Genomic DNA, 25,909 nt, shown 5'->3' on the forward strand with positions numbered 1-25,909 from the left:
AATGTGAATATTTAAATATTCAAAAAGACTTTATGTCAAAATTTATAGCTTTCGAAGCAAATCCATTTCAGTTCTGATGCCTGTCATCGACATAATAAACAGCCAAGCCTTGAGCTGTCTGTCTAGATATGGGCAGTTCATATTTTACCTAACTTTATTCACCTCTGAAGCGCTGCTGTTACCATTTGCTTGCAAAGCTTATGTCTGCAGCCGGCCTCCTGCACATATATTGATGTTTGAAATGTTCAGTTTTATAAATATATTAGCAAACGCCTGTGCTTTTCTAAATAAAAATGAATCGTTAGTGCTACGAAGGCAAAATGGGAGACTTCTTTTCTTTTCTTTTCTTTTTTCTTTTTACTGACAAATTGACTGTGCTGGGATTTATTTACTTCATACTCCAGTCATAATTAAAACACGCAGCCCTATCGGAGGTGCCTCCCACAGCTTGAACTTTGCTCTCCGAGCCAGGGAACACATTGATTAATCCATGAGGTCATTTGGGCCAATTTATGCAGAGTTAATCATGGAAAGCCCTGCAACAAGGCCAGAAGCTGTGTGGGATTATTTATTGGCAGGTAGGAAAGCACCGAGGCTGGCCTGAGCGAAAGGCAAAAAGAGCTTCCCTGCTAGCTGAAACCTTTAATTGCAATGCATCTCGTTAGTTTATCGGTAAACCTGATGACTCTAACGAGGAGGTGGTGTGATTCCATGTGCCATGCTCCAGGACCATAGACGGGTTATATAGCCTACTGGGGTGTAAATTGTGTGTGCCCTAGCAACCCACAGAGCACCTTATCTCTTCTGCAGACTCACCCATAACGAAGGAGGCTGCAATTGCCTGTCGGGAAAGGTGCAGCCGGGATAACCACTTAATGCAACCTTGCTGCTGCATAAGAGTAGCTGTAAGGATGCGATAAGCCTCGTCAGCAAAAAAGGGGGAAAAAAGAAACTTAAGGAAAGCATGTTTGAGCACCGGTGATGAATGTTTTTTTTTTTTAAAAAAAAAAAATCCTAGGGCTGCAACAAAATGTTACAGTGTGGAATGTTCTAGTTTTAGGGTTTCAGGCAGCCAACTAAACCATATTAAATGTGGAATTATTTGTTTTGGGGGTTGTAAATAGAATCAAGAATTAAAGGGAAATTGTCCAAAAAGAAATAAAAAAAAAGGTTGGGGGGGGGGGAAGAGCTGACATATTCCCAAATATTCTAAATGGTCAAAGGCCTGGAAACAATGCCTTATGAGGAACGGCTTAGGGAGCTGGGTAATGTTTAGCCTGGAGAAGAGAAGGTTAAGGGGTGATATGATAGCCATGTTCAAATATATAAAAGGATGTCATATAGAAGAGGGTGGTAGGTTGTTTTCTGCTGCTCCAGAGAAGCGGACACGGGCAATGGATTCAAACTACAAGAAAGAAGATTCCACCTAAACATTAGGAAGAACTTCCTGACAGTGAGAGCTGTTCGGCAGTGGAATTTGCTACCAAGGAGTGTGGTGGAGTCTCCTTCTTTGGAGGTCTTTAAGCAGAGGATTGACAGCCATCTGTCAGGAATGCTTTGATGGTGTTTCCTGCTTGGCAGGGGGTTGGACTGGATGGCCCTTGGGATTTCTTCCAACTCTAGGATTCTATGATTCTATGATTCTAAGCCACCTATTGATTGAGGTTGGCTGGAATATAGTATACCCCTCAGGTGAGCACGAATAGCATGCATGCTTTTCGAATGGTTCTGCTGCAAAGAACTGACACTTCTGAATGGAGCCTTTAAACGTGTGTCAAGCTAGCACCCTTTTAAGCTGGATCGCTTTTCTTTTTCATTCCATGTCTTTTTATTGCTGTAATGATTGCACTGCAATCACACAGTCACCCCCCCCCCTTCTTGCCAAGCGTTAATTAATACAGAGAACCTTGGGGTGGACTCACAGGTACAGTACAGTAAGCTTACAATTTATGCACTTTCAGATTGTGCCCATTCAGCTATATGCACTTGGCAAAAAGGGGGGGGGGGTAAGAAAGGAGGCCGGCATCTGGGGAAAAAAGACTTTGGCAATCCGACCTGTCACTGCACCCAATGTCTTTTGACTGCACAATTTGGGCCTTGGGCACGACCCCCAGAATGTAACCGCCGCATAAGTTGAGGACTTGCTGCACTTGTGAGAACAGCAAGGTACTTAAGGCAGTGCTGGATTTAGAAAGGAGAACCATACATCAGGAAATCCATCTGGGAGTGCCAAATTTTGGCCTTGTCCAGGGTGCCATATTGTGAGAGGTTTCCAAAGTATGCCCCTGCTTAAGGTGGGATGGCACGGAGAGCAGGACAGGTGAAACTGGGCAGGTGCAGAAAGTTGACATCTAATGTGATATCATAAAGCAAAAGTGAGTTGCCAGCTGCTCGGAGGCTTAGTGGGGGCAGATGGCCAAGCAGAGTGGTTTCCTAGTAGTTTTCCTGTAGCACACTGTTTGGCAACTTCTGGCCTGGATCCATTGTGCATATGCTAACATTGTGTTTAAATGTTGTATGCCGTGAGACGAGCTTGTAAATATTCATTTACCTGGAATTCACTGGTTAGCAGGAATCATTTCCAGAGCACTAGACAAGGAATCTTTCTACAAATTGGCTCTTTCCCTCATTTTAAGCTACAAATGACTGTCATAGATATGTGCATAAGAGGAGGTGGGTTTGGAAGTGGTTTTTTTTGTCTGGTTGTGTGTGTTTGTGGGGGACCCTCAATAAGGTGTCTACCCTACTGCAATGCAATGGTTTCCATCTCAAAATTGTCCCAGTGTGTTCATTTTTCATCTGACCAGAGGCATTTTATATTCCACTGAGGCAGAATGATTAATCCTAAGCACATCAGCCTTTTAGAACCTACAGCGAATGCTTCCGTTATAGGATAAAGGATGGAGGACATAAAACCAAGCAAACACCTAACTCGGGCTGTGATCCGAACCATGCCTCTCCAAATGTGGGTCCTGTTGAATTCAGTGGGGCTTATTCCAGTTTAATGGGGTTAGGACTGCAGGGTAAATAGCAGTTCTATGCGGAGAAAGGAGCCTGCTTCAACTGGCATATTCAGAATGAGTTTGTGCTTGCTTGCTGCTACAACTCATCATTTCGGGGAGGGGGGGTCCACCTAGTCTCTTTGGAAGTCATCCTCTCCAGGGTACTCTTACTCCCACCCCAAATGTGAGAGATAAGTGTCCTTCCTTTAAGCAACATCTGTTTGAGTCAAACTGGTTTCAGGCAAATGGGGAAACGTGTCACCGGGGGACGTTGGGAGATGGGCAGCTTTAGGGGGAGTAAGAAGTCCTTTGCTGGATTTAGCTGTCTAGTTTCAGGATTTTAATCTCCAACAGCAGTCCTCCCAGATGTCTTTGGAAGCCAAGATGTCAAGAATATAGTCTTGGCTCTTTGATCCAGCAGAATCTGCCATCAGCGGAAGGGAGAGGGAAGGAATTGTTGCATATTCCTTCTGCTATCCACCCCTTAGCCTCCCCTCCCCCCAAAAAAATCAGTTCCGTGGTTTTGGGGGTCCTTAGAACACTGTGGAAGGTGGGGCAGGAGGAATCAGGAGAAACTGTGTCAAATAAGACCACTGATCTTTGATAATTGGATCGCCCAATCTCCTCCCATTACTGCTGTATATGAATGCGCACACCAGATTCCCTAAAGTAACCAGGACGTAAACAGATACATACAGCTGTTCATGTGACTATAAAAATGCTTGTACATTGCTACTTACAAAATTATGCTGCAGTAATCTTGCATCACATGGGGCTTGACTCTTTTATATGTTATTTATGTATAATACATTGCATAGAATTAGTCGGGCTTTTTAAAAATAAATAAATAAATAAATGGCAATATGTAAGCAGCTCAAAGTTAAGTAGGTTCTTGATGAAAGAGGTGGTCCAATGCAGGCAAGGCTCAATCCAGCACCAAATTCTGTGCAGAAATCCTTTTCCTCCTCTAGCCCTAATTGGGTCACCGTAATGCTTTTTCTTATGATCTCAGATGCAAGTCTAAATTAGATATTTCTGGTCCCTGCAGTTAAAACAATAGGCCACAGGTGGTTCAATTTCTTATTAGCAGCACAGGACCTATTGTTCTCAGCCTTGGAGCTGGTACAGCCTAGTTTAATCGAAGCGTGCTTTATGATAACAGCTGCACTTTATCATGCTACTTCTGTCCCATGCATTGGTTTTAGCTTCATTTGAATAAACATCCAGAGCTAAATCATGGTCCTGTTTTGCAAATCTGTGACATATTGGGCAAATATTGTTTAATAACTCCGGAAAAAATTGGTGAGCCGAAGAATGATCTTCTCAGACCATCAGCATAATATCCACTATTGACTTCTCCAAAAGAGAATAATTGACTTGAGACAAAGTTGATGTGTAAACTGCCTTGTTTTGCCCTAAGTACTTTTCTGTTTGCATGTAAGGCTAATCGTATTCATTAGAAAGCTTCTGGCATGCAGTTTACTAAACAGATATTGACGAAGGCAGAAGATTCATTGACTCAAGAGTGAGAGAGCTTAACCAAGGAGATATAATTGGTTAAATTTCTTCCAGATTTTCAATAGTCTTGATTAGAAAGGAGTAAACATAGCAGTTGTTCACATCTCCTAAGCAAATGTGCTTTACCAATCGAGAGCTGGAGTTGTGCATCCCCTATCTATCTATCTATCTATCTATACATATATATATATATATCCAAGAGCTTAGATTGCCCATTTACAAGCACAGCAAGGTAGCTGTCCAACCATAGCAAGGAGCATGTTTCAGGCTGGGTGAGGATTTGAGAGAGAGCAGTGGAGCTGTCCAGCAGTGCAGCTGAAGTCTAGACACAAGCAGATGTTGCATAAGGATGCTGCCTTATACTGAGCCAGACCATTGGTCTATCTGGTTCAGTATTGTCTGCACTGACTCGCAGCAACCCTTCAAGATTTCACGCGGAGATCTCTCCTAGCCGTACCTGGAGATGGCAGAAACTGCAAATACGAGTTACAAACGCCTCAGGTTACAAACACTTCAGGTTGCAAACTCCGCTAACCTGGAAGAGTTACCTCGAGTTGAGAACTTTGCCCCAGGATTAGAATGGAAATCGTGTGCTGGCGGTGCAGCGGCAGCAAGAGGCCCCATTAGCGAAAGCACACCTCTAGTTAAGAACAGTTTCAGGTTAAGAACGGACCTCCAGAACGAATTAAGTTCGTAACTAGAGGTACCACTGTATACTGTATTTTTTCCCGTGTATAAGACTATATTTCCCCCTAAATTTTTGAAATTTAAAATAAGGGGGGCGTCTTATACACAGATAGTGCATAGTGCATTTTCTTGATTTTGAGTCACAAAAAAATAGGCACCGTCTTATACACTGGGGCCTCTTATACATGGAAAAATACGGCAATAGCCTATTGCTGACTCGATAGTTTTTGTGTGAAGAAAAAAAGAGAGGAAGCCAGCAGATGATTGCCAACTAGTTTCCCAAGTGCAGTAAAAAAAAACCCAACAACAACCAAGATTCCACCTGCAAGAAGGGTGCATTTAGAGGTGATAAAAATTTCATGGAGCTAAATGTGTTCTCCCAGGCAAAAGCGGAGCTAAATCCCATCCTTTGAGTTTTTGTGTCTTCCGTTAAACTCTACATCATTAGCTCTTTGTAATCCGTACAATCCAATCCCAGGAGAGCGGCAGGGAACTAAATGTCTTGTGTTTACTTACAAAATAAAAAGCCTTCTGCTTCTACTGGAATGAGTATCACTTAATGCAGGTGCTGGTTTGCATCGCAGGCTGGGTGAGCAGATACATGGCTGGAAGTGGGGGGCAGTGTAGGCTCATTTTCTTTTTGAGACGGAATAAGGAAGCAGGCCAGATTCATGTTAATGGGCAGTTCTTTGGAGAAGGCTTAGAATCATAGAATGGTGGAGTTGGAAAGTATCTGAAGGGTTATCTAGTCCAACCCCCCCTGCAATACAGGAAACACGGCTCCTTGCACCTCGTTTTTTGTGATGCACCGTGTTTTTCCGTCTAGAAGACGCCTCCATGTATACGACGCCTCCTATTTTGGGGAATCCAGATTTAAGAAAATGGGGGCAGATGGCCGCTGTGTATAAGACGCCCCCAATTTTTGGACATTATTTTTAGGGGAAAAAACCTAGTCTCCTACACGAAAAAATATGGCATATTTCCCCATTCTGTATATTCAATCTGTCATAACTCTAGTTCAGCATTCCAATTCTCCCATGAGTTTACATAAACACTGATCCAAAATTCACTACCCTGATCGTTTTTACTTCTCCCTCTGTCTTTCTTTTTTAAAGAAAAAAAACCAGAAGATCATAGAATTGTAGAGTTGGGAGGGACCCCAAGGGTCATCTAGTCCAACCCTCTGCAATGCAGGAAACTCAACTAAAGCATCCATCCAACCTCTGCTTAAAGACCTCCAAGGAAGGAGAGGCCTCAACCTCCCGAGGGAGACCATTCCACTGTCAAATGATGGATCTCCTGCCCCTTTCTGATCTCATTGCACACTGAGAGAGCATCCTACAGTGAACCCAGTTCAGTCATTCAGTTGTGTCCAACTCTTCGTGACCCCATGGACCAGAGCACGCCAGGTACGCCTATCCTTCACTGCCTCCCGCAGTTTGGCCAAACTCATGTTAGTAGCTTCGAGAACACTGTCCAACCATCTCATCCTCTGTCGTCCCCTTCTCCTTGTGCCCTCCATCTTTCCCAACATCAGGGTCTTTTCCAGGGAGTCTTCTCTTCTCATGGGGTGGCCAAAGTACTGGAGCCTCAACTTCAGGACCTGTCCTTCCAGTGAGCACTCAGGGCCGATTTCTTTAAGGATGGATAGGTTTGATTTTTTTGCAGTCCATGGGACTCTCAAGAGTCTCCTCCAGCACCATAATTCAAAAGCATCAATTCTTCGGCGATCAGCCTTCTTTATGGTCCAGCTCTCACTTCCGTACATTACTACTGGGAAAACCATAGCTTTAACTATACGGACCTTTGTCGGCAAGGTGATGTCTTTGCTTTTTAAGATGCTGTCTAGGTTTGTCATTGCTTTTCTCCCAAGAAGCAGGCGTCTTCTGATTTCGTGACTGCTGTCACCATCTGCAGTGATCATGGAACCCAAGAAAGTGAAATCTCTCACTGCCTCCATTTCTTCCCCTTCTATTTGCCAGGAGGTGATGGGACCAGTGGCCATGATCTTAGTTTTTTTTTGATGTTGAGCTTCAGACCGTATTTTGCGCTCTCCTCTTTCACCCTCATTAAAAGGTTCTTCAATTCCTCCTCACTTTCTGCCATCAAGGTTGTATCATCAGCATATCTGAGGTTGTTGATATTTTTCCGGCAATCTTAATTCCAGTTTGGGATTCATCCAGCCCAGCCTTTCGCATGATGAATTCTGCATATAAGTTAAATAAGCAGGGAGACAATATACAGCCTTGTCGTACTCCTTTCCCAATTTTGAACCAATCAGTTATTCCATATACAGTTCTAACTGTAGCTTCTTGTCCCACAAGAAGTGCTGCTTTTTTAAGGGATTCAAGAAGATTGGGAGAACTCAAGCTCATTGTTCATGCCTGTTCTAGCAAACCACGGTTTACTTGACCTGGAACATCAGTTCTAAAGCGGGTCAGCATACAGTGGCTATGTGTCCTTCCTTACAGATATTAGTCCTCTATTTGAAGAGTTGTCAGAGGACAGCCCTCTGTTTGATGGAGCAATTCATTTAAAGGACTAACATGCCAAGTCCAGATTAAAAATAAAGAACTCTGAGAAGGGAGAGGAAGAAAAGCCTTAAATTGCCCGTCAACAGTTAGTACCTGGGCAGCAGATGGAGCAGCCCACATGCCATATTATGGGATGTATTGCATTTGTATTTAACTTATAGCCAACATTTATAAATTTGTGTGTACACCCATAAATTAGCACTTGCAAATCTGTGTGTGTCCCCCTGTTTTTTTGCTGATGTGAATTTATCATATTTATATTTCACAACATGTATATACCGTTTGATTGGAATGCAGCCTACGAAAAGAATGAAACAATAAAATTATTGGTGAAGAGCCATAAAAAACAACTATTCAAGATCTCCAAAAAGATAATTAAAATCACCAAAAAGCTAAAATCAGATTAAACCACATGGCAGTTTCTTTTTTTTTCTTTTTTTAACAAAAATTTATTGGTTTTCCACATTACAAAGAACAAATACAACTGAAACAACAACAACAAATAATAACCACATGGCATTTTCTACATGCCTAACCAGAAAGGTTTTTACCAGGTGCTAAAAAAGAGTACAGTGAAGGTGCCGAACTGATGTCATTAGGCAGGGAGTTCCAAAGATGGCTGTCTATGCGCAGGGGTGCCAACTTGAATAAAATATTGGGGGGGGGCTGGTAAGCCCTGCCCCACATAATCACATGATGTCTTGCACGAACACTATTTGAATGGCAATGCCTATCACTTTTGGGGAGCTTGGCTCCCTCAAATATTTTATTGGGAGGGTGAAGACCCCTTGGCAGCCTAAGAGTTGGCTCCTATGTGTATATGGGGTAGGAACGCTGGTTTTGTTTCTCAATATTTGGGCCTGGCTGTTAGCGTGATTGAATGAATGCTTTAAAAAGGATTGATTCGGAAATGCACAGTTATGGAAGGGCTGTTTTTCTTCTGCAAGCTTCTTGAATACAGCACGTGGCACACGAAGGAAATCGCTGGACTGCTCAATTCATCACCTGGGTTGCCTTCCCCCCCCCCCCCAGTTCGACACCCGCCCTCCCTTCACAGAGCAAGCAATTAAAAATGACGAGGGTAAAGGGTTAAACCGAAAACTCCTGCTAATGAAGGTGCTGTTCTGGCTTTCTCTCTCTCTGTGGGCATTTGATGTGCCTTCTGGCATAAGCTTCTGATAAGCATCAGTGAAGCGTTCCACGGCTGATGCGCACATATATTTTTAAACACGGTTTCCCTTCTCCCCACCCCCAACCCCCATGTAAAAATTGATAAAATGCAAAGCTCTGCTGTTTATCTCAAACCCTAATTACAGACGCCGCAGCCTTTGAACTGTCTACAGTGGTTCGTGAGACTTTAGGCTGGTCAAAGGAACATAGATCTGAGTCTGGGGAGATCTGAGCTTTGAGTAAAGGCAGCCATATCTCTCTCTCCCCCCCCCTTTCTTCTTTAATTCAAAAGTTGCTTCCCTTGCAAATTGCAGCCATTCTCAGCTTTCTAAATAGAATTATGCCGTTGGAAAAGGTCCTCGTAGGTCATGCAGTCCAATCTCCTGTCCGGCGCAAGAGTTAGGGCGCAGGATGCGGACACAACATCCCCTAAAGCCAGGAGGAAAGTAGTTTCACCAGCGTCCTGTAATTTAGAAGAAGGAGAGTTTACACCCATTAATATGGATTGCTAGCTTTCTTTTCAAGGCAAGCCACTGTGTTTAATGCAAGGGCTTAGCCCCATTGCTTTAGTTTGTAAGAAGCAGTGTCTACAACCAGGTAGACAAATGTCTCAGCTCCTGGTCTGCAGAATGAGCGTAAGGTCCTCAGTTGCAGCAAGGCAGCATTTTGAAGTAAGTGAAGCAATGCACATTACTATCTAAAGAGGGAGCCCCCCTCCTTCAGACCGCAGAGTCTATAATTAAGTCTAAAATTACCTAATTGCACAAATGTAGCAGCAGGGATCAGACCGGAAGTTCCTTGCACCTGAGTGCTATCCCAGTCAGAAGAGAGATGCCTGGCTCCTGTTGCCAGAATCCAAGCCTCAAACCTTTTATGCATCTGTCAGTTTTGGTTACTCTCTGTTTCTCATTTTTTTTGCAATCTTACGTTCAGCTCCTCCGATTCGAAAACTTAAAAAAAAAAAAAAGCCCTCATTGAAAGTTGTGTGCATTTGCCTGCTTATTTTCCCCAACATATTCATTTGTGCAAGCATCGTTCTCTGGTATGATGCATTCTGACATTATTTTCACAAACAGACACTGTGTGTGTGCCATTTCCCCTGACATATGGCATTTTTGTACACATTGTTGTTCTCGGTGGAGAGCTGTGTTGCAAACTTCCAAGTGCAACTCCTGATTGGCAGGTGCATGTTGGTTGCATTTATTGATTGGGGGAATCCAAATTAGAAAGGTTCATACTAAAATGCAAACTGAACCAGTTTCTCCCCCATCTCTATCTGAGTCTGTGACACCTTGCAAAGGTATAGAAAAAGAGCCAAACCAGGTTCGGGTAAAAATCCCTTGTTGCATTTTTTTGTTTTGTTTTTTGTTTTGCAATATATTTTGGAATATCTCCAAGAGCAGGTTGTCAATCTGTGCATCCTCTACTGCGTATCCTCCAAGTGTCCTGATTTTGCTCTTTTAAGTAGAATCTGCAACAAATTGCTGCAGTGTGTATCATCACCTAACAGGAGTTCTCCTCTTTAAGGTTCCAGCCAGCTATCCATGCTCCCGTTGTCTTTTCCAACTGACACTCGAAATTATGTGGCTGCTGGACATGTTGGATCCTAATTCGGCTATTTTTTTATTGTTGTTGTGGAGTGCCCCCTTTGAGGTTTATTTCTTATTTTTGCAAGCTTCAGAGTTCCCTGAGCATACTGATACCCTTCTATGGTTTCTCAGTGGTTGTGTTTTTAGTCCAACCCTGTTGGCGCTGTTGGAGGGAGCGACGAATGATGCTACAAGACTCAGCGAGCCCTTGGCATGCACATGTGAATCAGCATCCCAACATCTACAGGGAATTGGTCCTTTCCCTCCACGGTTGATCTTCGAAGCTGCTGAGTGCAATCGGGAAACCCAGTACTTTGATTTTTGCAACCTGTGTTTAAAATAGTCCAAAGAAATGACAGACAAGTTTAACGTTAACATACCGTTTCCTGAATGTACAGCTTTAGAAAGGGGTCGAAAAATGCCTATTTCTCCTAGTCCATAGAAAGCAATCTTTTCCTCTCTCCCCCCAGCATCAGAGGTGGGAGGCATTGATTGAGGGGGCGGAAATGTCAAGACTGAGATGCTTTTCACGTCGCAGGTGTACGAGATAATTTTCACATGCCAAATGGCAATAAAAAGGTGAAAGCAAAGGCTGAGGTTGGGTGGAATTCGCTTCACGGAACAAAACAGTGAAGCACCTTTTTCCCTCCTGGGTTTTTGGAATGAACTGTAATTAAATCGAGCAAGCTGTGACAGTGAAATTGCTTAAAACCTAATCCTCCCACAGTAATTGCATAGATACCCCCACTAACAACCACCCCACAAAAAACTTAAAAAAATAGGACATTATCCATCGTTGTTTATCAGTCAAATGTGACACTTGCTCTTGGCTTGGCTTGTCATATCCACCCCACTGCAGGTGACAGTTCCAAAGGCATCTGCCTACCAAATAAATGAATGAATGTTCATATCTACAGATATTTCAATGTGTTCAAACAAATAGGCTGTGGGAGATTATCTTCTTCAGCACAAAAAAACTGGGTCCTTCTCACCCATTCTAAGAGGAGTGCAATCCACTTCATTAAAGTGGACTTGCTTTACCCCATCCTCGTAAATATTTGCGGGGGGGGGGAGAGGCTGGAGGAGCCTAGGAAGAGCAGTGAGAAGTATTTCGAATTACTGATAGGTTTTTTAACATCACAAGAGTGCCTAGCTTTCTGCAACCTGTGAATGCACTCCGGGAGGGGGCTAATGGTGGCATGAAATGACAGCAATAGAAAACGTTCAAGAATGCATGCTCTGAAACCAACTATGCTGGCAGCAGACAAGGAAAAGAAAGACCTGGGACTTTGTTCTCTGTCTCAACACACACACACACACACACACACACCTTGAGCAAATGAAAAGGTCTCTGCTTGATGCCAGAAAATGGTGGGCTAAACACAAAAGGAGATATCCAACAGTGACCATCTGCTGATGGAAGAGAATCCATATCCAGAAGGGAACAAAAACAATTTGCAGCAATACCCCCTGCAGCAACCCACACTCACCCTAAATTTGCTTCGGAGGGTTCCTCAACCCTCTGAAGTAAAATTAAAGGGGCACAGTGTTGATGAAAGGGTAGCGAAAATGCAGCTGAGAAGCTCAAATCACATATATAACTGGCACACTTCTTTGGAAATTAAACCAATGTCCAAATTTTAACATTCAAAAACTTTTTTGCAGAAACTTACAAGTGAATTAAAACATAATGTTTACATGCTTCTCCAAGCATGGGCTCGCTGCCTCTTCTTTTAACTTCCAAACAACTGTATTTTTCTCTCTTTCCAGAGCTCATCACTTTCAGCCTTCTGCATCTCAATTATATGCCTTGCAGCTCCTATGAGATATGTCCATTTTTACCTTCTCCTGCAGCTTTGCTCTCTTTCAGGCACTCCAACACTCAATTCAGCTTAGCAGTGTTCACAGTGGATTCTAAAAAACAGTCATCTTGCTTCACATAAGTCTCTCCTTCACTAGATACCTCCCATGTGACTAACATTAGCCAATCCCATGAGAACTCTCTAGAATTCAGTTACCAACCAATCAGATTTAAACACATAGTAATGCATAGATGCAGGTGGCGCTGTGGGTTAAACCACAGGGCCTAGGGCTTGCTGATCAGAAGGTCGGCGGTTCGAATCCCCGCGATGGGGTGAGCTCCCGTTGCTCAGTCCCAGCTCCTGCCCACCTAGCAGTTTGAAAGCACGTCAAAGTGCAAGTAGATAAATAGGTACCACTCCGGTGGGAAGGTAAACAGCGTTTCTGTGCACTGCTCTGGTTCGCCAGAAGCGGCTTTGTCATGCTGGCCACATGACCTGGAAGCTGTACACCAGCTCCCTCGGCCAGTAACGCAAGTTGAGCGCCGCAACCCTAGAGTCGGACACGACTGGAGCTAATGGTCAGGGTTCCCTTTACCTTTAATGCATAAAACCATTAACAATTACTTCTCCAGCAGCTGCTCATGACTTTAGAAACGGTTGTCTGTTCCTGCTCTTAGTGTAAAGGTATCACTTACGTGTGCCATTAAAATGTGCCAGAAGAGAGCAATTTAAAAATATATGCGCTAGTCTGTGTCTAGTCTCTCTTCTTCTTCTTCATTCAGTGCATCTGCAAATCAAATTATTTTTATTATTATTTATTAAATTTCTATACCACCCTATACCCAAAGGTCTCAGGACGGTTCACATAAAATATCAAATACATAAAATCCAAACAAAACCACCCCCCCCAAAAAAAAACCCAATAAGAGCCAGCATTTTTAAAAAGGGTATAGGATGTAGAACATTTTTGCCTGGCGCCTAAAGGTGTATAGTGAAGGCTCCAGGCAAACTTCCCTGGGGAGAGCATTCCACAGATGGGGAGCCACTGCAGAGAAGGCTGTGTGCTCGTGTTGCCACCCTCCGGACCTCTCGAGGAGGAGGCACATGGAGAAGGGCCTCAGAAGATGATCTCAGGGTCCGGATAGGTTCATATGGGAAGAGGTGGTCTTTGAGGTATTGTGGTCCTGAGCCATTTAAGGCCAAATGCCAAAACTATCTTTTAACTGTCGCTAGAGACCTAGTCTACTTGCACCAAACCACCGGTTGCAGCAAGGCTTCATTAAAAGAAAATGGGGGGGGGGGAGTCAAGGTAAAAACAAAACAAAAGTATAACATGAAAATATTACAGTATCAAATATATACAAAAAATATTCAGACTGAGCCCCCAAACTATGTATAAATCATTGAAGCAAGCTGAAGCTGCAAATCATCTTGAGACTGTCCATTGGAGAGCAAATGTTTTTAAAAACAAGTTATTCTCTTGAATGTTAACAGGCAGTTTTGCAAGTCAAAGTGAAGCTATGAGATGGCTTTTAGAGTAAAGAAACGGTGGATTAAAAAAGATATTAGCCAAATGCATTTAACCCCAGTCCCTTAGATGCCTCCAGGGTTCAAATCCAGAGCAGCTTACATTAACATAAGTATTAGGGTTTGCTGACTAATATATCTTGATTGACTGACTGACATTTATATAAGCCCTCTTTGGGCATCGTGGCAAACATGAATACAATCAGGTGGGTAGCCGTGTTGGTCTGCCATAGTCGAAACAAAATAGAAAATTCTTTCCAGTAGCACCTTAGAGATCAACTGAGTTTGTTCATGCACACTTCTTCTTGTTTTTTTTTAATTAACGTGCTATTAAAACACAATTGTAGTTTCTACAGTATGATCATGTTTATCAGATGGCATTTACTTAAGCTGCATTTCCTTAGTACGTATCGTGTCACAGTGTCTCAAATCTCTTTCATAAGGAAGGGCAAGACATAAGGAAGGGCGTATGTCTGAGTTGGACAGAAGGATTCAGTTTCAGCGGTGCGTTTTAATTGTCGTCCGACCAAAAAGTAAAAAAATAAAATCTGATAACGGGATGATTATGGACATTTAAGTTGCCATTAAGGCATGTGTAAGCATCCCATCGACTAGGTAGATAGCTGTAGGCTTCACAAAATGACAGACCAGCCATGTGGCTAATCGCTTCTCGTCATATTCAGTGGATAATGGAGGCAGGAGAGGAATCCACTCATAGCAGTGGGGATCGACTGCCTCTCAGATGTAATGAAACTTTAGAAAGGACTTTTTTTTTAAGAAATAGCCGCTAGCAGTTTCCCTGGGAATGGTAGTAAAGTTCAAGAGCTTTCTTGAAAGGTCAAATACACCGTTATATAATTTCCTGGATGTTTCTTTGAGAACATCAAGCGCACTGTCAGAAATGGCCTGACATCCAGCCACTGTCCTTTTATGGGGTTTTGTTTCCCATCTGAACTCTCTCGTCCTCCTTTTCCTTTCTTCCTTCAGCTCTCTCCCCCAACCTCCTCTTTATGTGAAGTTGCTGATCAGAGATCTACCTCACTCTTTCTCCCAAAAGAACATATTTCAGCATAAGTGGCCACCATGACAACTTTGTCCTCACAATAATTATGGGAATTGGCTTAGGTTGAACCTAAGAAGAACCCTGCTGGATAAGTATATATAAAGAAATTCTGCTGGATCAGGCCAAAGGCCAGTCCAGTGCAACATCCTGTTCTCATAGGAGCCAGCCAGATGCCCATGAAGAGCCCAAAAGCTACACACTGAAACATGGAAGTTAGGTTGGCTCCAGATGTGATGATTAAAAGAGGGGTCTATCGTTGAGAATAGCAGCCCAGTGGTGCATCCTCTCCCTTCCCTCTTCACATAAGAACATAAGAATAGCATGTTGGATCCAGGCCAATGGCCCATCTAAGTCCAGCATCCCATTCTCACAGCGGCCAACCAGATGCCTGTGGGAAACCAGGGAGCAGAACTTGAGCACAAGAGCCCTCTCCCTTCCTGTGGTTTCCAGCAACTGGTGTGTAGAGGCATTGTGCCCTCCAACTGTGGAGGTACAGCACAGCCGTCATGGCTAGCAGCCATTGAAAGCCTCCATGGATTTGTCTTATCCTCTTCTACAGCCATCCAAATTGGTGGCCATCACTGCTCCCGGTGGGTGTAAGTTCCAGAGTTTAACTCTGCACAGTGTGAAGAAGTACCTTCTATTATCTGTCCTGACACTTCCAACATCCAGCTTCATTGGTGGCCCATCAGTTCTGGTGTTATGAGAAAGGTCTGTCTAGGCCAGCATCCAGTTTCTCACAGTGGCCAGACAAATGCCTATGGGACATGTGCAAGCAGGATCTGGGTGCAACAGAACCTCTTCCCACTTGTGATTCCCAGCAGCTGGTACTCAGTGTTATGTATTTAGTGGTCTGTGTTTGCCTGGGCTTGATTCTGGACTTAGGATTCTGAGCCCCTGTGTCCTGATTTGGTACATGATATCCAATCACAGGACATTTCAGGATTTGGGCCTCTGCCATTGGACCTTAAAATCTGAGTCATGATTTGCAGCTTAGAAGTTTAGACAGCCAATCACGTTGGGAGTGGGAGTGGCCCAGGCCTTCAGAAATGCATATAAGCAGTTGCTTTGCCCCTGTTGTCAGTTCAGTAAAGGTTCTTGCTGTTATCACTGTCAGTTGCCCACCTACACTTCACTCAGAGTCATATCACTATCTTTTTGTGTGAACTGAAGTGTCCCAAACACAGACTTCCTAAGCGCCCCCCAAAAATGGAACATCACATTTTTTTCATGTGCAATCTCAGCAACCAATTTGGGTGCTGCGATGTTCAACGGCCCCCCAAGTGTTTTTGGGGCTAGAGCTCTGTGTAGGTCATGTGACATGAACGGGAGAGCGTCCCGGAAGACACGTGTCCTGGTTTTGGATCCGAAAATTTTGAGCAGCGTGCAAACAATGTAGCTTATCCTCATAGGTGCTCTTTCTCCTGATCATTTTCGTTCGCCCTTCTAAGTGGTAGACGAGCCACCTGAGAGAGCCACCAATTGGTTCAAAGTAACCTCTTAAGCGTTCTAGCTGAGGAGGGATTTGAACCCGGGTTTCCGTGTCTAATACTCTAAATTTATACCATACTACCCTGACCTATGTCATTGCCCTCTTTGCCAATGAAAGCACACCCCAAATGTGTGCAACTGCATTTTCTCTCAAGTGTCCCCCCTTTTTTCTTTTCCTTTTTTACTTTCCCTCCATTCGCCTCTCCTCTGTCATCATATTTAGAATGCAAGGTCCTCACAGCAGGAACCTATCTTGATTTTGTTGCTGTTGCTTACATTACCCCAATAAGCGCTGTGCACATCGAGGGCATAATAACAGTTTCAGTAACCACCATCCTCTCTTTTGTCTCCTTTTCCCCAGTGAAATTTAGCGGCTGCTCTGAGAGCAAAGGAATCCAATACGAAACCGACAACTTGGACTTCAAGGTGAGGACGGATGGGACTATCTACGCCACCCAACAGGTGCAAATCCCCTCGGAGCAGACAATATTTATGGTGACGGCATGGGACCACCAGGCCGTAGAAAGCTGGGAAACTATGGTCAGGTTACTGGTGGGAGAAAAATCACAACACAAGGGACACAAGGTAAAAATAACAATGATGCAATTCAGAGAAGGGGGGGAGAATAGCCAATAAATTTGTTGGCTTTATGATGCCACAAGACTCTTTATGTGGCACATTGTTTCAAGCTTTTGTGGGCGGGGGCAGCGGGTGGGGGACTTATTTGGGAATTTCACCACTGCCACCTTAATCTGGCCTTGGTGCAAGGTGTTAGTGTTTTGGCCTATAGCCCAGAAAGGCTTGGGGCACTGTGCTCAAAGGACCTTGCACATCATTATAGGCCTCCACAATCTCTAATGGTCAATTAAAATGTGCAGAAACAGCGCATGCTAATATCTTGGCTGGAATGTGGGAATCGTATATTTGAAAGGTCCCCATGTTAACAAGCAGTATAGACTCTTCTCCCTAATGTGCTAACTCTCCATGACCTGCGGGTTAAAAATAAATAAATCCCAGAAGCAGATCCTTCACCTGCAGTCTGAAATGGTACAATCCAAGACAGGCCGTATCATGTTTGAATCAACCAAGAATGTCCGTTTCCCCCAGCTAGGCTAGTGTCTGGAGAGGAGCAATTATGCAGTAGAAGCAATGAATGGTGGAACGGTTTCCTGCCAATTTTCTTCCACCAACACCCATTACCCCTGCATTCATAGTACATAGGGCTACAATTATTTGCTCAATTTTCCAACAGCCTTTGTGGCCAAGAATAAACCTGGGCTGGGGCGAAGGAGGGTGCTGTTGCTGTTTTTAGTCTTTGTTTAAGAACCCAGGGCCCTGGATCCATCCCAAAATGGTACCTCATCTTGCTGTTGGCCACGCAAACTTTAGAAACAAGGCGGGCGGGAGATGTGAGCAATAAATAAATAAATCAGCCCAGGCAAGTTTTTCCAAACAGGCACAGCAACAGGCAGTAGTGAGACCCTTGTGAATCATTTCGCGGCCATGAATTCTATTCCCTGTGCGCAGGCTTTCAGGTTAATGTAGCTAAAGGGGGGAATTGACTTTTGAGCTGGTTCTTCCTTATTCTTAAAAGGCCACTCGATCATCCTTCAGATTGAACTTTGGTGAACTGGGGAGAATTTCTCACCCACTTCCTGCCTTCACGTCCTCTTTTGTGGTGATATATCGTCCCCTTTGGTTGAGATACAGCCTTCAGACAAATGGATGGAAAGGGAAGCGTAATTCTCCTCTGCTCCTGGAGCTTCCGCCAATCCCCTCTTTTTACATTGACTCTGACTCTGCCTGTGTTGCCGACATCTGAATATGTACCTGAGGCTCTTCAGCAGAGAATCCCACGGCAATAAATTTTCCTTCATTGACCCCGTTCTTTGGCCCTGTAGCTTCACAGACGTGCCATTTGCTATTGAAGAAGTAATCCAGACTTCCAACCTGAAGATTTATTATCTAGAGATGGAGGACTGTCAGGTTGGAGGAACCGCTTTTGGAAAATTAGCTGCCAGCTCATCCTGACCTTTAGGGAAAGCAATGACTGCATAGGCTCTGGGAAGGTATTGGGGTGGGGGTGGGGAATTCTGTGAAGAAAGACTTAAGGAACAGGTTATGTTTAGCCTGCTGAAGTGAAGACATGAGGGGGGGGAGCAGAATGGCATAATACTCTAAAATATCTGAAGAAGGCAAAGACTTGTTTTCCGCCAACCCCAGAGGCCAGGTCAGATATAGCAACTTAAACTGCTTAATGGTAAGAGATGTTCACCAGTTACCTGGTGACTCTACCACCCTAAAGGTCTTCAGTCAGAGACAGAACATCCACCTGTCAATCCTTTTCTGGAAGGTAGGTCTTGGAGCAATGCCTTCAAGTTACAAGAAAAGAGATTCCCACTAAACATCAGTAAACCTTCTGACAGTAAGAGCTGTTTGACAGTGGAAAAGACTCCATAAGGAGGTTGTGGACTCTCCTTCATTGGAGGTTTTTAAGCAGAGGTTGGATGGCCATCCCATCATGGATGCTTTGGCTGAGATTCCTGCATTGCAGGGGTTTGCATTAGATGAGTCTCTCCCTCCCAACTCTACAATTCTATGATTCTATGACATAAGGTGATGGAAACATCGAGCTTTGTCTGCAAAGGAAGATTCGTTCTTCACAGCCATGACTAGAAATCAACACAGTGACAAAAACAAAGGTGCCAAATATTAAAAAAAACTAAACCTTTAAAGCCCTAAGCAGCCTCGGTCCAGTATACCTGAAGGAGCATCTCCACCCCTGTCGTTCAGCCCGGGCACCGAGGTGCAGCTCCAAGGGCTTTTTGACGGTTTCCCTCACTGCGAGAAGTGAGGTTTACAGGGAACCAGGCAGAGGGCCTTCTCAGTAGTGGCACCCACCCTGTGGAACACTCCCATCAGATACCTTTAGAAGGTATCTGAAGTCAGGTTTTTAAGGTTTAATGTTTTATCATGCTTCTGTATATGCTGGGAGCCACCCAGAGTGGCTGGGGCAACCCAGTCAGATGGGCGGGGTACAAATAATAAATAAATGATGGTGATGGAATAGGATGTTCCTGATGCATGTAAGATGCACAGGAAAGTTGGGCATAGTTTACACCAAGCAGCCTGGGAGACCAACCAGGGAGACCCACGGGCCCCTAATGCTAAGGAGGCTAAGGCTCCTATGGATGCATTTATTGCTCAAACCGTTATGCACCCTGAGGGAACTGTGCTCAATCCTTGGCATTTCCAGGTAGGAATGAATAATATCCCCTGCTTGAAGCCCTGGAGAGCCACTGCCAGCCATTGTAGACAATACTGAACTAGATAGACCAAGGCATTTAGCTCAGTATAAGGCAGCTTCCTATGTTTCTAAGCCTCAGTCCACAACATGATTTTAATTTGAGAGTCAGTGTGGTTTTATTTATTTATTTATTTATTTATTTATTTATTTATTTATACCCCAGCCACTCTGGGCAGCTTCCAACAAGAGATTAAAAACATTGAAACACCAGTCATTAAAAACTTCCCTAAACAGGACTGCCTTCAGATGTCTTCTAAAAGTCAGATAGTTGTTTATTTCTTTGACATCTTATGGGATGGCATTCCACAGGGCAGGAGCAACTACCGAGAAGGCCCTCTGCCTGGTTCCCTGTAGCTTTGGTTCTCGCAGTGAGGGAACCACCAGAAGGCCCTCGGCGCTGGACCTCAGTGTCCTGGTTGAACGATGGGGTGGAGACGCTCCTTCAGGTATACTGTAGTTGGACTAATCTGGGAGACAGGGGTTCAAAACTCCATTCGGCAATGAGGCTGATTGGGTGAACTTCGGCCAGTCACCGTCTCTTTGCCTAACCTACCTCACAGGGTTGTTGTGAAGGGGGAACCATGTAGGGGAAAGTTATATGTACATACATATATACAATGCATACCCAGAGCTGCTTCAGGTCAGCTCAAGGCAAATCAGAACCTTGAACAGCTCCCAATAGGAACTGCTGGCTGAGCTTTTGGAGACGTTATCTGGAACAGGGTCAGCAACCTTTTTCAGCTGTGGGTCGGTCTTCTGTCCCCCAGGACCGGTGCTAGGGTTTCTTGCACCCTAGGCGAGACCACCTTCTGGCGCCCCCCGCCGCCAGCCAAAGCCTGCTTTAGCGGGAGGTGAGGGTGGTGGAGAGGCAAGCAGCAGTTTCTCCGCTGTAGCGGAGAAGCTGCTGCTCGCCCATCCCACCCCCCACCAAAGCCTGCTTTAGCGGGAGCCGGGGGTGGTGTAGGGGGCAAGCAGCACCTCTCCGCTACAGTGGAGAAGCTGCTGTGAGCCCATCCCACCCCCACCCCCGCCCAAGCCTGGTCAGCGCCCCCTCCATTTTGGCACCCTAGGCAATTGCCTAGTTCACCTTAATGGACGCGCGAGCCCTGTCCCTCAGATGGGCCAGACTATTTTTTTTTGGGGGGGGGGATGAATGAATTCCTATGCCCCACAAGGCCATAAATAACCCAGAGATGCATTTTAAATAAAAGCACACATTCTACTCATGTAAAAACACCAGGCAGGCCCCACAAATAACCCAGAGATGCATTTTAAATAAAAGCACACATTCTACTCATATAAACACACACTGATTCCCAGACCATCCACAGGCTGGATTGAGAAGGCAATTGGGATGCATCCGGCCCCCAGGCCTTAGGTTGCCTACCCCTGATCTGGAGTATGGGAATGCTTTCTTTTCCGGTGATCATGCCACCCTTGGAGAGCAGTCTGCAATTCTTGTGTGGCCAAGTAGCTAGAGGGGAGCCATCCCCTGGGTCTGAGGGTGATGGGGGAACAACATCCTCTGAGTGGGATAGTGAAGAAGGGATGATTTTTGTGCTTGGATAGCTCAGTTACAGTAATTAGAGCTTGGTGCTGATAATGGCAAGGTTGCAGGTTTGATCCCGGTATGAGACAGTGGCATATTCCTGAATTGCAGTGGGTTGAACTAGATGAATTTCAGGGTCCCTTCCAACTCCACACTTCTATGATTATATGTGAAATGCGAGTTCTTAATAGAGCAACACTGTTTTAATGCTTTTTGCAATTGAGCCGGAGTGCTCTATACTCTGCAAATATGAACACATTTCATTTCAGTATTACGGATCACACTGTCGTCTCCAGTGAGCTACTTAAAATTTATCCCCGGCGAAAAGAATACAAGTTGCAGTGCATTTCAACTTTAGCAAAATATTTGATTGTAAATTTGTAGAATATTAATACAAGCTGAACTCTGGTTCAAGACAGATAGAACTCTGGCTTTTTAAAATTCACATCATTCTTTTCTTAAAAGCCTTTTTAGTGTATAGTTGGATGGTGGAAAAACGGTGGAAAACAAGACTAATGACAAGGTCACGGACTCTATTATTGTGTGTCATCATAGTGGGAGGCTGAGCTTATGCTTTATTTAAAGCTCCCTGCTTTGCTTTTATGAACAAAACAAGAGTTTTGTTTGCAAAAGAAATTAAACAGGTTCATGGGATTATTTGAAGGATATCAAACAGCACTGAAACTAAACATTATCAAGTCAAAATCCCAGTGCTTTTGAGGCACTGACCCTGACATGTCTGTTCAGGGAAATTGATCTGGTATGTTGTTTTTCAGAAATCCAATAGAATTAAAACAAACATGCACACACTTAGCAGCCACTGTAGGATATGCACAGAGTTGTTGTGTTGTTGTTTTTTGCAGTACTTAAAATATGATTTTTTTATTACATGCTGTGTCTCCTCTCACATGTTTCTCTGAAGACAAGAGTAGACAAAGAATTCTTCATATGGTGAATCTACAGCTAGACTGTAGTTCTGCATGTTGTAAGTGGGGAATTGTATGTCTTAATAGGCATGCAAATAGCGTGTGTGTGTGCAGAATCTTGTTCAATAACCAGAACATAATAAGGATGTAACATAAGCCTGCTGGATCAGGCCCATCTAAACCAACATCCATAGTGGCTAGCCTGCAAGCTGGACATGAAAGCAACAGTACTCTGCCCACTTGCAACTTCCAGCAAGGATGATAATAAAATAGCAGTTATTGGTCTTCTCATGGTTCAGCTTCTGTCTAGTGGCCTTGATCCTCCAGCTCCTTAATGCACTCCTAATCAGAGTAAACCTGCTGAAAATTAATGAACATGCAAAACTTAGGTTCATTAATCTCAATAGGACTTCTCTGACCTACAACCTACAGCACCTTGTTTGAGATTGGGCCCACGTTTTCCCAGTGCCAGTCGATTCCAGAGCTGTATGATCATAGTGGAGAACCTGTGGCCCCCTAGATGTGATTGGATGACAACTCCCATCACCCCTTATAGGCCATACTGGCTCAGAGTAATGGTGGGGGGCAGCGCACAGGTTCTCCACAGGTTCTCTATCCATGCCGTAGTGCAGGCATAGGCAACCTCCACTGACCACTGGTCCTGTTATCTAGGGATGATGGAAGTTGTAGTCCCAAAACATCTGGAGGGCCGAGTTTGCCTATGTCTGCCTTAGTGGCATGCTCTATAATAGCAAAGTGGCAATACCCAGAAAAGTGACCTGACCAGGGGACAATATCATTGGGCAGCCTATATAATTTTTTTAAAAAAAATCCAGAGATAACTGACCGTGCATGTGGTGTTACTTGCTTTGCTTAACATTGCCTAAAGGAGATGCAGTTGTTTATTAGTTGCCAAGTAACCTTTTCCGCTTACAGAGATGGACCAAAACATGTTGGTGCTTAAGGCAGAAAATCCATATTGTGGTGATGATAAATTGATGATAAGCTAAATAATTCACCATTTCTTGCTCTTTAATTGGACTCTGTCGTCTCGCCCAATAAGAAGCTGGTCCCGGTCACCTACTTGAAACAAAGCATAGTATTTTCATCCCTCTCCCCAGCAAACATTTCAGAATACATGTATATTTAAGCAGAATGGCAGCAATATCTGTGGGGAGAAGCACAGGCAGCTCAGTAGGGACACCTGTTGGCATTAATCCTGGCTCCCTGTGATGGGGTTTAGATCTGAACGTTGTCTGTCATTGAAAATTCCCTACAATGCCTGATGTAGCAACATTCGAAGACATTGTGAGGCACTTCAAATGGCAGGTGATGTAGGAGAAATCCCAGCTTCCTGGGCCACCCTTAGAACCAGAGCTGGCTGTCTCTTAAATGGCAAAGTCTATGGCATTCCATGAACTAACAATATTTTTCATGCTAAACAGACCCATAAAGTAAGCTTTCTCTCCTCTGCCCCCCCCCCAGCTAATCCAAGTGGTGTTATGAAACTGTAAGAACTTTCAGGGTCTCTCCCCCCCCCTTTTCTCTTTTTGGTTGTTCACTCTTGCAAGAAACCTGATAGCAATTCAATTAGAAAATGCAAATGAGGTCACAGATTTACCACCAGAGTGCTGAATTACCGCCTCTCCCCCCCCCCATGAAAGTGGAGTGATATTCTGGAATAACAGTAAATACTTAAGATAAAAGTTTTTTCACACTGCTCTCATCCAACTGGCTATTTTTACAGTTGAATGTGTTGATGGCGCCTGTGGGTATATTCTGCAAAAGGAAGAAATGGGGAGAGAGAAAAAAAACCTTGTTTATGAAATGAATAATTTGGCCTTCTAGCTCATGTCAGCATTTATGAAAGATACACTTGAATGAAATTGCATTCCCGGGGAAAAAGGGAAGCCTTTTTATTTCTCTCTTTTTGCTGGGTATGGCTTATAAGGGCTTTCCTTCTTGATATCTTAGGAAGCGTGTATTTGCTGGCTTAATGAAAGTCAGATGATCAACACCACAAATACTAGATAGGTTGTTGAGTACTGTGGTTATTGTTTACATCTTTGTTATGCAACCACCACGTGTCCTATGCTGGGGAAGGGAACCTCCATGTCAAAGATCAGATGTGGTCCAGCAGGGGTGCAAATTTGGCCCATGAGGCCCCACATCAGATGTGGGGCAGGTAGAAACATGGCTGATTGTGTGATCAGGAGTCTTAAAGGGTGCATTGGCAAGGGAAGGTGGGCTTGGGCTCTTCTGCAGCTGATAGAGAGCTGATCCTTCAGTTCCCAACAGCTGGTTGACTGTTGAGCACTTGAGAACCACTGTGTAATGGATTTTGACAGGTGGGTGGGTCAGCTGATGTCATGACGCTACCATACAATTGATAGGTAGGTTGTCCCACCCACCTATCCAAGTTGTCTCACATAGGTACACTTTTGCCCATGAAGCCAAAAATTCCTCTTAGAAGTCAACAATGAGTGAGACAACCTCACCAGGCCAAAGAGGGCACTATATGCTAGTATTAACACCTTTAATTGGGCCCAGTCACTCACTGGTAGCCAGCACAGTGCTTTCGGGTCTGATGTCACATGGTCCCATCATGCTACCCCACTTACCAACCTAGCAGCCACATTCTGCACTGGCTGAAGCCTCTGGCCTATCCTCAAGGGCAGCCCCATTTACAGCACAGTACAGTAATCCAGATGGGAGGTCATCAGAGCATAAACAACTGAGCCCAGGCTAAGACAGATATATACATCCATCTTGTTATATGTGAGGTGCTTTCTGCCACATCACGCAGGCAAGCCATACTCATAAATAGATCTGTTAGCACACAAATATGTTCACTTTGACAGAGCTCTCATTTGCTCAAGGTATAAGGCACTGAAGAGATAATATGCTAATCTTGTCAAGGTCCTGAAATGTATTAAAATCTCACCCCAAGGTGAAATTTGTTTGCTGCCTGTCTTTCATAAAACCGAGCCACCCATGAACTAATAAATCACTTCTCTTGAACAAAAGAAAACAAACACAGAGACCCAGGTATGCCTGCTCGTGATGTATGTTTCTTACCCTGCCTGATCGCAACCCTTTGACCTCCAATTTCCCTGTTTCTTACTGCCGCCTGCCAATGTCACATTATGCCACATCAAAAAGTTGATGTAAACAAAAGCTCCATAAAGAACACCAACACACAACATACACAATCAATGCTGTGATGATTCCTCATGGTCAAAATATATGAGATTCTATATAAGCAAGTTCCCAGAGGCAGGAGTTTTAAGAGTAACCTTGAGAAGAGAATAAAAAATTCTTTCCAGTAGCACCTTAGAGACCAACTAAGTTTGTTCTTGGTATGAGCTTTCGTGTGCATGCACACTTCTTCAGATACACATGAAAGCTCATACCAAGAACAAACTTAGTTGGTCTCTAAGGTGCTATTGGAAAGAATTTTTTATTTTGTTTTGACTATGGCACACCAACACGGCTACCCACCTGTAACTTGAGAAGAGATTTATAGGGAGGAACACAACTTGAAACATTGTGGGGTGTTGTTGTTGTTTTTAAAAGCACTGGGCTGTAAAAGAGTCCTGTTGAATCAGGCCAGTGGCCCATCTCGACCAGCATCCTGTTCTCACAAAGACCAACCAGAAACCCTTAGGAAACCTGCAAGAACGACCCAAGCACGAGAGCATTCTCACCTCCTGTGGTTTCCATCAACTGGTATTCGGAAGCATT

The 25,909-nt window shown here is 44.1% G+C and overlaps 1 protein-coding gene across 7 annotated transcripts in view; it reads left to right on the plus strand.

The window, feature by feature from the left end:
* Positions 1-25,909, plus strand: part of CDH4 (cadherin 4) — a 763,202-nt gene that overhangs the window by 424,383 nt on the left and 312,910 nt on the right. For 3 of the 7 annotated variants that reach the window (XM_033153667.1, XM_033153666.1, XM_033153672.1), the window contains one exon: positions 16,745-16,968. In XM_033153667.1, the coding sequence (XP_033009558.1) occupies positions 16,745-16,968 (224 nt within the window). The remainder of the gene's footprint in view (positions 1-16,744; positions 16,969-25,909) is intronic. The other 4 variants (XM_033153668.1, XM_033153669.1, XM_033153670.1 and 1 more) reach the window with 2 other exon arrangements.

The sequence above is a fragment of the Lacerta agilis genome, chromosome 6, assembly GCF_009819535.1.
Source record: "Lacerta agilis isolate rLacAgi1 chromosome 6, rLacAgi1.pri, whole genome shotgun sequence".
Classification (NCBI taxonomy): domain Eukaryota; kingdom Metazoa; phylum Chordata; class Lepidosauria; order Squamata; family Lacertidae; genus Lacerta; species Lacerta agilis.